The 12,521-nt window shown below is 47.4% G+C and overlaps 1 protein-coding gene across 1 annotated transcript; it reads right to left on the bottom strand.

Moving 5' to 3' along the window:
* Positions 1 to 2,246: 2,246 nt before the first annotated feature.
* LOC139001099 (endogenous retrovirus group S71 member 1 Env polyprotein-like) lies at positions 2,247 to 4,124 on the bottom strand. The gene has a single exon (XM_070402907.1). The coding sequence runs from the start codon at positions 4,122 to 4,124 to the stop codon at positions 2,247 to 2,249; it is 1,878 nt and encodes a 625-aa protein (XP_070259008.1).
* Between the last annotated feature and the right edge of the window lie 8,397 nt (positions 4,125 to 12,521).

The raw sequence follows: 12,521 nt of genomic DNA, 5'->3' as shown, positions 1-12,521 counted from the left end.
GAAACGTTTGAAAACCCTTGAAATACAAGTAAATACAGCCATACTTTCGTTAAGGCCCTGTTTAAACACCAAGATTAGAGGTATAAAGCTCTGAAATGACAAGATTACTGATAATGTTACAATTCTGGCTAACTGACTTGATGTTTTTCTGAAGAAAGTTCTTTCAAACATGTAGAATTGCCATTTATAGAGCTCAGAAGTAGTGTTTGAAGCCATTTAATAAAGAGAATACTGTTCACATTTACTATTTTGGCTCAATTGGCTAGAGTTTTTTCAATGAAACAGTTTAAATCCTGAAGATTCATGTATATATTGCTAAGAAAACTGTCTCATGTTGGAAGAACTCTTTAAATACACAATGATTGTACATGGAAATGATTAGAAACCTGTGCAAACCCTTGAAATACAAGTAAATACAGCCATAATTTCGTTAAGGCCCTGTTCAAACATCGAGATTACTGGTATAAAGCTGTGAAATGACAAATTACTGATAATGTTACAATTCTGTCTAACTGACTTGATGGTTTTCTGAAGAAAGTTCTTTCACACATGAAGAATAGCCATTTGTTGAGCTTAGAATTTGAGTATGAAACCTTTAAATAAAGAGAATACTGTTTACATTTACTATTTTGGCTGAATTGGCTAGAGTTTTTTGAATGAAACAGTTTACATCCTGAAGATTCATGTATATATATCTAATAAAACTGTCTCATGTTGGAAGAACTCTTAAAATACACAATGATTGTTCATGGAAATGATTAGAAACATTTGAAAACCCTTAAGATTCAAGTAAATACTGCCATACTTTCATTAAGGCCCTGTTCAAACACTGAGATTAGAGGTATAAAGCTGTGAAATGACAAGATTACTGATAATGTAACAATTCTGGCTAACTGACTTGGCATTTTCCTGAAGAAAGTTCCTTCAAACATGTAGAATTGCCACTTGTAGAGCTCAGAATTTGTGTATGAAGCCTTTAAATAAAGAGAATACTGTTCATATTTATTATTTTGGCTGAATTGGCTGGAGTGTTTTGAATGAAGCAGATTAAATCCTGAAGATTCATGTATACATTTCTAAGAAAACTGTATAATGTTGGTAAAACTCTTAAAATGCACAATGATTGTAAATGGAAATGATTAGAAACGTGTGAAAACCCTTGAAATACAAATAAATACAGCTATATTTTCATTAAGGCGCTGTTCAAACACCGAGATTAGAGGTATAAACTGTGAAATGACAAGATTACTGATAATGTTTCAATTCTGGCTAACTTACTTGGCCTTTTTTTGAAGAAAGTTCTATCAAACATGAAAAATTGCCGTTTATAGAACTCAGAATTTGTGTATGAAGCCTTTAAATAAACAGAATACTGTAAATATTTATTATTTTGGCTGAAATCACTGGATTGTTTTCAATGAAGCAGTTTAAATCCTGAAGATTCATGTATATATTGCTAAGAAAACTGTCTCATGTTGGTAAAACTCTTTTTTTAAAAAAAAAAAATCTTTATTGTTCAGATTACATTTGTTCCTCTTTTTTCCCCCCCATAATTCCCCTCCTCCCAGTTCCGGCCCCACCCTCCGCCCCCAATTTCCACCCACTGTCCTCATCCATAGGTGCACGATTTTTGTCCAGTCTCTTCCCGCATCTACCATTCCCCTTTTCCCCCCAAGAATAGTCAGTCCATACCCTTTCTATTGTTATGGTTGGCTCAACGAGATAGACCACTGACTCAGAATTTAAATTTGAAAGCCGTTTATTAAGCTGGCCAGCTGACCACAGCCCGTACCTTCCCCCTCTGGGAAGCCTCGAGGCATGTGGCAAAGAGCAAGCGTGCATTATGATTTTTATAGCAAAACAGTGTTCAAAGAATACAAAGCATTTCATTAGAAGTTCACAAAAAGTTCATGAGAACGGAGGGGAGGTAAACAGAGTCACACCTGGCTGGAGCGTATCATATCACATTGTTTTTCTAAGACAATCTAGCAATTTTTCTTCCATGCTCTCTGACCCTGACACAATCCTTCTACACAATCGCTCTTCATACATCAGTCCTCCTTCCAGCACATACACAATCCTCATATCCTGGCAATACAATTCTTTCTCATACATCCCCCTCTGTCCAAGCACATTCAATTTCTCATGTCTTATTTCCTCCCCTTAGCACATTCTGTAACATTCTGTAACCCTTCCATGCCGCAGTCCCTCACCCTAGCACATTCCCTACTGGTCTTATGCCCGAATCAAATCTTTGATTCAGCACCCTCCTCTGAGATTCTGGTGTATTGGGTGTGTAAAACCATTAACTTTACAGCCTGTATTCGATTTTGTATGAAGTTGAGGAGGCATCTGGCAATGCAGGGGCCAAATATTAGCCCTAGGAGGAGTATAATGACTGGTCCTGCTAGTGCGGAAAGCAGAGTAGTTAGCCAGGGGGACCAAGAAAATAAATTCTTATACCAATTGCCTTCTGCCCTCCTAGCCTCTTCTCGGTCAGCCAGCCGTTTACGCAGCTGGCTAAGGCTTTCCCTGATTACCCCTGAGTGGTTGGTGTAAAAACAGCAAGTTTCCCCTAGGGCCAGACAGAGGCCTCCCTGCTTCAGGAAAAGCAGATCTAGGCCTCTTCTGTTTTGCAACACCACCTCTGCAAGTGAGCTGAGGGAGTCCTCCAGTTGGCTAACAGTGTTTTCAAGAGTGCTTAAATCTGTATCTATCTGCTTGCTTAACTCTTTATAATTTTGGTGGCCAGTTGCTAGGGCGGCTGTTCCGACAGCCGTGGACCCTGCTATTCCTATTCCCATAAGGAGGGGGACTAGGACGGGGGCCCTTTTAACTCTCTTGGGTTCGAGGTTTAAATGTTCTCGGCCCCCTTCTCCCGAGTAATAGTACACCTGCGGGAGGATATGAGTTAGAATGCATAGTTCAGGGTTTGTTGGATGCTGGAGGGCTGGAGAGAAAATGCAAGGGGTTATACCAGTTGTACATGCCCACCAAGTCCCCTCTGGAGCTACTAAGTAGGTGGGGGTCTCTCCCGTATAATTCTTTGGAAGTATAATAGATGAATTACATAAATCTTCATACATGGAACGGCTGAGGGGGTAGTTTCTAGGGTACACACAAGTCCCTGGGTTCAGGATGTCCCCAAGAGTGAGTCCTGGTTGTCTGTGTCCCCACATACACAGTCCGTCCGGCAGACTTTCTACCGAAAGGTTCCTGATGGCAGAAGCGTCCCTCCCAAGCTTGGCCTCTGCCCCTATCCCAACATAATAGGGGGGTTCAGGGTTAAGGCACAGCCAGCAATCAGCAGTTAGGTTTGGGGAGGTGCGATTCAGGAAAGAAAACATTAAGTCCAGAGTTCCCAGCAGTTGCTGGTTTGGTCTTCCTGTGCCTGCCCCTAAAAGCTGTTCTGTAGGTGGAGCAGGGCCGGGGTTCCCAGGCTTTTGTGACTCAAGGGAACCAGGAGGCTTTGCTGGGGCTGGATGCTGTGGCAAGCTCGGCCTCTTTTGTTTATCTAGGGGAAGTAAGGGGCCAATTGGATTGAGCCACCGGGGAAGGGCCCGGCGCTGAATGGTGAAGAGCTGGCCAGGGTCTCGGCCGCTGACATAAAGTCTTAGCCCCCACGTCTTTCCCCCTTCCCATTGGTCAGTCCACCAGGCAAGAGGCATGAGGATGACGGGGTTGCAATCTCCGACAATGCAGTTCTTCCTTGGGGCCCCGGGTCGAATCTCTCTGGTCAGACGGAGGAGCTTGTCGGTGGGAGGTTTCTTCCACAGGGCTAGGGTCTCACAGCCCCAAGAGGCACAATAGAAGTCGTCCTCTCCTCCACAGTCACTACCCCCTTCCCGGGGACAGACATAATGTTCAGTGTGCCATAATCCTTGCTCTAGGGACAAGGTTCCGCACCCATAACTCTTGCCTCCGGTGGCCCAGGGTTGGTCCCCCCAGCCATACCTGGTCGACATGGATTGACTATGGGAATTTCCCCAGTTCTTTCCAAACAGTTTACAGAGATCTGTCCGGATGACAGGCGCCCCTACTCCTACAACAGAACCTATAACAGTCCCATCAATAGTCCTCGTGATCTCCCAAGAGTAATTCTTGGCTGAATGGGGATTTCCCATCCCTGGCTGCACACAGATGAGAAGAGTCAGGATGAACACCGAGTGAGTCTGACCTTCAATGGGTCTCCGGTCTTCTGGACCTGCCATCTCTCGATGCTGTCGTTCGCCTTCTTCACCTGTGTACGATGGATCCAGTGTCTTTTTCCTGCAACTTTGATGGCGGTTGGAGTGCTCAGCACCACCTGGTAGGGTCCATCCCATCTAGGTTCTAGGCTGCCAGGGTCGTGACGCTTCACCCAGACGAGGTCACCCGGAGAGAAGGCAGGTTGTGTTGGACTGGATCTCAGCACGTCCTCCTCCCGTACGGCTCTCACCGCCCGTTGTGCTGACGTGGCGCTGCTCTGCAAAGCCTGTAAGGACTTAAGCAAATTTCGGGTAGACAGCCGGGCAATTTCTTCCTCCCTTAGGCGGGGAAGAAGAGGTGGCGGCCTGCCAAACATAATTTCAAAAGGGGTGAGTCCTTTTATGTATGGGGTACACCTAGCTCTGAGGAGGGCAAAAGGAAGGAGACTTACCCAGTTTTCGCCAGTCTCTAATTTTAACTTAGTTAATGTTTCCTTCAAGGTCCAATTCATTCTCTCTACCTGTCCAGAACTCTGTGGTCTATAAACACAATGCAATTTCCAAGTTACTCTCAGGGCTTTAACTATAGATTGTGTAACTTTGGCGATAAACGCTGGACCATTATCAGACCCCATATATAGTGGCAGGCCAAACCGGGGGACAATTTCAGAGAGGAGTTTTCTAACTACTACCTGTGCTGTCTCTGCCTTGGTTGGGTAGGCCTCAGGCCATCCAGAGAAGGTATCAACAAAAACCAGAAGGTACTTATATCCTCCTCGTCCTCCTGGTATCTCAGTGAAGTCCACTTCCCAGTGTTCGCCGGGGTTCTGACCTCGGAATCGCTGTCCCGGCGCGGCCACAAGAGGGGGTCCTTGGTTCACCTGGGCACATACTTGGCACCTTCTGGCCAAGTCTTGAGATATTTTCTGGAGCCCTGGGATGTAGAATTCTCTTCCCAGTAGTTCTGATAGCTTTGTTCCCCCCAGGTGGGTACTTTGGTGGGTCTGGGAAGCGATGGTCCGCCCCAGGGCTTCTGGTACTATAGGCCTACCATCTGGCAGAATTAGCCATCCAGCCTCTCCTTCCCGGACCCTTAGCCTCTCAGCTAGCTCCTGCTCCTTCGGTAAATAAGTAGGCTTCTCTGGGAGCCTTCGTGCTGGCAGGGCTACGAGAACCTCCAAGGGCCCTACTGGTCTTTTAGCCACCTCCTTGGCGGTTTGGTCTGCAAATCTATTTCCCTGTGCTTCGGGGCTATTTCCTTTCTGGTGCCCCCGGTAATGGATTACCGCCACTTCCTTTGGCCCCCATATAGCTGCCAGGAGGTTAAGTATTTCAGAAGCATTTTTAATGTCCTTTCCTCCTGATGTCAAAAGACCTCTTTCCTGATATAGGGCCCCATGCACATGTACTGTGGCAAAAGCATACCGACTGTCTGTGAAAATGTTTACTCTTTTTCCTTTCCCCCACCGGAGAGCCTGAGTGAGGGCTATTAGCTCTGCCTTTTGGGCTGAGGTGCCTCGTCCTAAGGCCTGTGCCCAGAGAATCTCCTTTTGTGTCACTACTGCCACCCCCGCATACCGGATACCTCCTTCCACGAAGCTGCTCCCATCCGTGTAGAGGGTTTCATCCGGATTCTGCAGGGGCTGGTCCACGAGGTCCTCTCGGAGGGAAGTGAGGGCAGTCAATGTCTCTTCGCAGTCATGCAGAGGGGCCTCTGCCTCCTCGTCCGGGAGGAGTGTGGCTGGGTTCAAGGCAGCCGTTTTCAGGAAACTGACTCGTGGTGGGTCTAGCAGTAACACCTGGTACTGGGTAATACGAGCATTAGACATCCATCTCTCCGGGGGGCTTCTTAATAAGGTCTCAACTGCATGCGGGGCAACTACTTGGAGATTTTGGCCAAAGGTTAGCTTTGAGGCTTCCTTTACTAGTAGGGCAGTGGCCGCAATGGCTCTCAAGCAGTTGGGCCATCCTGATGCCACTGGGTCAAGTCTTTTAGAGAGATAAGCCACGGGGCGCTTCCATGGTCCCAGGAGTTGCGTGAGGACCCCTTTCGCCACCCCTTTGTTCTCAGCTACATATAGCTGGAAGGGCTTGGTTAAGTCTGGCAGGGCAAGTGCTGGGGCGCTCACCAGGGCTTCTTTCAGTCTTTTATAAGCCTCTTCTTCCTTTTCTGTCCAGACCAGGGCGGCCTCCTTTCCCCCCGTTGCAGAGTATAATGGCCGTGCAATTTCTGCAAAACCTAGTATCCATAGCCTGCAATAACCCACCGCCCCGAGGAACTCCCGAACTTGCCTCTTGGTGGTAGGTCTTGGGTTTGACAAAATGGCCTTTATTCTGCTGCTGGATAAAGTTCGTCTACCCTCTTGTATGTTGTAACCCAAATATGTTACTCGGGTAGTGCACAGCTGAGCTTTCTTGGCTGAGACCCGATACCCCAAACAATCGAGGGCGGTTAGCAACTCTCGAGTGGCCTGCTTACAGTCCTGTTCCTCCTCTGTGGCCAGTAGGAGGTCATCTACATATTGGAGCAGAGTCACCCGTGGATGGTCCTGACGGAACTCACGGAGGTCTTGGTTTAGGGCCTCATCGAACAGAGTGGGTGAGTTCTTAAATCCTTGCGGCAACCTAGTCCAAGTTAACTGTCCAGACTCTCCCTCTGTTGGGTCCACCCACTCAAAGGCAAAGATAGGTTGACTCTGCTTTGCCAGGGGTAGGGAGAAAAAAGCATCCTTTAGGTCTAAAACAGTATAGAACCGGTGTTCTGGCTTGAGGAGGCTGAGAAGAGTGTAAGGGTTCGGGACCGTGGGATGGATAGTCTCAACTCTCTTATTTACTTCTCTTAAGTCCTGCACTGGCCTGAAATCCTCAGTCCCTGGTTTTTGTACTGGCAACAGGGGAGTGTTCCAAGCAGATTGGCAAGGAATCAAGATTCCAGCCTCTTTCAGCCTCTTAATGTGCTTGGCGATTCCTGCTCTCGCCTTCTGGCTCATTGGATATTGCCGAACTCTGACTGGGGTGGCACTGCTGGTCAGCTGGACTACAATTGGAGGTCGGTGTTTAGCTAGCCCTGGCGGATTGTCCTCCGCCCAAACTCCCGGGATAGCCTGTCTTAATTGTTGGAGATAGGCATCTGCTGAGACTTCCCCCGGCTCCTCCTCGTGTAGTAAATATTCCTCCTGTAGAGGCAATGTCAGGAGATATAGCCCCGCAGTCCCTGGGTCTTGCAATTTGATCTCTGGCCCTGGCCCTTCAAAGGAAATTATGGCCCGTAATTTGCTCAGCAAGTCCCGGCCTAGCAAAGGGCAAGGGCACTCTGGCATTACTAGAAACGAGTGAGTCACTGAGCCATTTCCTAGGTCACTAATCCGACCTTTAGTCCATGGGTAGGATTTTACTTTTCCCGTTGCCCCTTTGATGGGGATTTTGGTCTTAGAGACCGGACCCACTGGCTGTTGCAGGACAGAGAAGGTGGCTCCCGTGTCCACAAGGAAGTCCACCTTTTGGCCCCCCACTGTCAGAGTTATCCTGGGCTCTTGGGGGCCAGCTGAGCCCTGACAACCCTAATCCACCTCCTCCACCAGCACGGGAGTTGACTTCCCCGTACGTTCAGGGCAGTCCTTTTTCCAGTGTCCTTCCTTTTTACATAATGCACACTGATTTTTCCCAAGCCGGGGTCGGGCTTCTTTGTTTCCTGGAGGCTTTCTTTTGCCCTTATTGTCTCTCCGGCCCCTGGGGCCTTTTTCCTCATTTAGGGCCAGGAGGACCTTGGCCATCCGGGTGTTTAAATCTGCCGTCGGGTTCTCCCGATTATTAAAAACCTTCTGGGCCACCTCAACCAACTCAGAGATTGATTTCCCCTCAAAGCCTTCTAACTTCTGCAATTTTTTCCTAATATCTGGGGCTGACTGGGAAACAAATGCCACAACGACAGCCCTCCGATTTTCCGGGGCATCAGGGTCAATGGGGGTATACACCCGATAGGCCTCGCACAGCCTCTCAAGGAAAGCTGCCGGGCTCTCATTAGGCCCCTGGACTGTCTCTGTCACCTTAGAAAGGTTTGTGGGTCTCCGAGCAGCAGCTCGGATGGCCCGCAATAGAGTCTGGCGATACTGATCGAGAGCCTCCTTTCCCCTCTCAGTATTGGGATTCCAGGTAGGTCGCCGGGAGGGAAACACAGCCTCTAACCTGTCTTGTTCAGAAGTAGGCTGCCCATCCGGACCCAGCACAAATCTCCTCCCCTCCGCCTTGATTCTCTCTCTCTCCTCTGAAGTGAAAAGAGTTTGCATCAACTGTTGGCAATCATCCCAGGTAGGTTGATGGGTAAAAAACACAGACTCTAAAAGAGAAATCAACCCCTGTGGATTCTGGGAGAAAGAAGGATTCTGGTTCTTCCAGTTATATAGGTCACTGGTAGAAAAGGGAACATAAACCATAAAAGGTTGCCCATCCGGACCCAAATCCAAAGGGCCTGCTTGCCTTAATGGCAATATAGGAGCTGCAGGACTGGCAGATGCCGCACGATCCCGCGGCTTCTCCCCCCCTCCTTCTCTCACACCATACGCTGTCCCTTGCCTTGTGAGAGAAGGGGAAAGCGGAGCCGGGCCCTGGACTGGGGCTCCCGGAGGAACGGAAACCGGCTGTGGAGGAGGCCGGGGCTCCTGACCGGGGTCATTTGCCACCGTGGTACCGGTGGAGGGAGGAGCATACGGGGGAGGTCTGACCTCAGGGAGTGCCTCCTCACCCGTATCCTGCAGAACAGGGGGAGTTTTGCCCTTCTTGGCTGAGGCCAAGAGAACTGTCTGTCTCTGTCCCAATTTCTTTTCCTTATTCTGACAACTTTGTAACCACCTTGGTTTTTCAGTCAAAATATCGACCCACACTTGAATATAGGGAATTTGGTCGGGGTGACCTGGCCGGCCGTAGACAACATGGTGAACCCGAAAAGCTGTGGTTAAATCATAAGTCCCTACGTCCGGCCATCCCACCTGGAAAGTGGGCCACTCCCTTTCACAGAATTTCTGCAAATCAGAAGCATTAACATTATGACCATATCCTTCAGCTCGCTTCTTGAAGTCCTGAAAATTGTTCAAAAAACATTGCAGCGGGGTGCACACAGAAGCAGACGACGACCCTTGACCCATTTTGACAAACACCAAGACAATAAACACCAGACAGACAAACCCGGTGCAGCCTACAGCCGCACGAACCAGGGACCCCGGCCACCGTCGTGGCCGCGGGTCAGGACCAGGAGTACCGCTGCGTCCAGCCCTCCGTATAGGTCCTTCCGTGGGACGTCCCAATTCCAGTTTAACGACCGGTCCCTTACCTCTCTCGAGAGTCCAGGTGGCTTGGTTTCCGAATTGACAATTTTAGGTGGACTGGAGGCCTCCTTGGTAGTCGTTCTCCACAGGTGTGGGGTATCTCGCTGAGTGCCCGGCGACAAGCGGGGGAGAGCCTCCTGCCTTGAATAGGGGGTCCCTCTCACCCCTGCCGGGGGAGAGCCTCCAGCCCTAAACAAGGGGTCCCTCTCACCCCTGCCGGGTATCTCGTTGCGGGCCTCCAAATGTTATGGGTTGGCTCAACGAGATAGACCACTGACTCAGAATTTAAATTTGAAAGCCGTTTATTAAGCTGGCCAGCTGACCACAGCCCGTACCTTCCCCCTCTGGGAAGCCTCGAGGCATGTGGCAAAGAGCAAGCGTGCATTATGATTTTTATAGCAAAACAGTGTTCAAAGAATACAAAGCATTTCATTAGAAGTTCACAAAAAGTTCATGAGAACGGAGGGGAGGTAAACAGAGTCACACCTGGCTGGAGCGTATCATATCACATTGTTTTTCTAAGACAATCTAGCAATTTTTCTTCCATGCTCTCTGACCCTGACACAATCCTTCTACACAATCGCTCTTCATACATCAGTCCTCCTTCCAGCACATACACAATCCTCATATCCTGGCAATACAATTCTTTCTCATACATCCCCCTCTGTCCAAGCACATTCAATTTCTCATGTCTTATTTCCTCCCCTTAGCACATTCTGTAACATTCTGTAACCCTTCCATGCCGCAGTCCCTCACCCTAGCACACTATGTCCCTGATCATTATAATCACCAGTTCATTCTGTACATCAGATTATTTATTCACTTGATTCTTAGATTCACTTGTTGATAGATGCATGTTTGTTGTTCACTATTTGTATCTTTACCTTTTTCTTCTTCCTCTTCTTAAAGGATACCTTTCAGCATTTCGTATAATACTGGTTTAGTGGTGATGAACTCCTTTAGCTTTTCCTTATCTGTGAAGCTCTTTATCTGACCTTCAATTCTGAATGATAGCTTTGCTGGATATAGTAATCTTAGTTGTAGGTTCTTGCTATTCATCACTTTGAATATTTCTTGCCACTCCCTTCTGGCCTGCAGAGTTTCTGTTGAGAAATCAGCTGACAGTCGTATGGGTATTCCCTTGTAGGTGACTGAGTTTCTTTCTCTTGCTGCTTTTAAGATTCTCTCTTTGTCTTTTGCTCTTGGCATTTTAATTATGATGTGTCTTGGTGTGGTCCTCTTTGGATTCCTTTTGTTTGGGGTTCTCTGCGCTTCCTGGACCTGTAAGTCTACTTCTTTCACCAGGTGGGGGAAGTTTTCTGTCATTATTTGTTCAAATAGGTTTTCAATATCTTGCTCTCTCTCATCTTCTGGTACCCCTATAATTCTGATGTTGGTACGTTTGAAGCTGTCCCAGAGGCTCCTTACACTATCTTCGTATTTTGGGGTTCTTTTTTCATTTTGCTTTTCTGGTTGGGTGTTTCTCGCTTCTTCGCATTTCAAATCTTTGACTTGATTCTTGCCCTCCTCTGGTCTGCTGTTGGAAGTCTGTATAATATTCTTTATTTCAGTCAGTGTATGCTTACTTTCTAGATGGTCCTTTATCACACCATCGAGGGTCTCATTAGATTTCCTGTACATCTCATCAAGTTTATCGACAGACTCTAGAAGCCTCATGAGAGATCTCAAAAGTGTAGTTCTGAACTCAATATCCTCCCTTGATAGTTTTGTCCTGTTTCTTTGTCTCCGCATTTTTTACGCTTTCTTGGTACACCCCCTAGTAATCTTTGTGCGCAGTCTTGTTGTAGTTAAGCCCTGATTGTTGTAGTTAATATTAGAGGGATTTGACCACCAGGCTGACTGGCTGTGAGAATCAGGTGTGTGGAAAACTTCTGTCCTCTGGGGAGGTGCTAATCTAGCCTTTGCCTGAGGCGATCCAGCAAATGACTCTGCGCAGGGCTTGGGCAGGGCGGGATCAACAGGACGGGTGGAGGGAGCAGTTATGGCTGCTCTCAGTCCTGGTCCTAGAGGCTCTGCTTCTCAGAACCCCGGCCGCCACTGCAAACCTCGGAGAGAAGGCTGCCCTCAGATTCCAACTAATGCCGGACAACCCCGCTTCTCCCGTCTGAGTCTGAGGCCCTAGAGACTCGCCCGGATTTGGAGCTCAGAGCCTGAGACTCCCTCCTGATTGAAAACGAAAACCGCGCCCTCAGCTTTACCCGCGCACCTCGGTACCTTTATATTTTCCACACTGCGCCTCTTCTGAGCTTCGGTATGCTGTTCTCTTTCCTTCTAGTTGAAGAGTCTCTGCTCAGCCAGCTTTCCTGTGGTTCTGGGTGATGTCCGTTCCGTCTTTTAGTTGTATTTTTGAAGTGGTTGTTTGCAGCAGCAGTCTCAGTGTTTACCTATGCCGCCATCTAGGTTCCAAACTAGGAAAACTGTCTCATGTTGGTAAAACTCTTAAAATACACAATGATTGTACATGGAAATGATTAGAAATGTGTGAAAACCCTTGAAATACAAGTAAATACAGCCATGCTTTCGTTAAGGCCCTGTTCAAACACCGAGATTAGAGGTATAAAGCTGTGAAATGACAAGATTACTGATAATGTTACAATTCTGGATAATTACTTGGCATTTTTTGGAAAACAGTTCTTTCAAACATGAAGAAATGCTATTTATAGAGCTCAAAATTTATGTATGAAGACTTTAAATAAAGAGAACACTGTTCATATTTACTGTTTTGGCTGAATTGGGTGCAGTGTTTTGAATGAAGCAGTTTAAATCCTGATGATTCATGTATATATTTCTAAGAAAACTGTTCCATGTCGGTAAACCTCTAAAAATACACAATGATTATACATGGAAATGATTAGAAACGTTTGAAAACCCTTGAAATACAAGTAAATACAGCCATACTTTCGTTAAGGCCCTGTTCAAACACCGAGATTAGAGGTATAAACTGGGAAATGACAAGATTACTGATAATGTTACAATTCTGGCTAACTTACCT

This window comes from Myotis yumanensis, unplaced genomic scaffold, assembly GCF_028538775.1.
Source record: "Myotis yumanensis isolate MYYU_CA2020_CCGP unplaced genomic scaffold, mMyoYum1.0.hap1 SCAF_89, whole genome shotgun sequence".
Classification (NCBI taxonomy): Eukaryota; Metazoa; Chordata; class Mammalia; order Chiroptera; family Vespertilionidae; genus Myotis; species Myotis yumanensis.
This window is presented reverse-complemented; position numbering and strand designations above follow the sequence as displayed.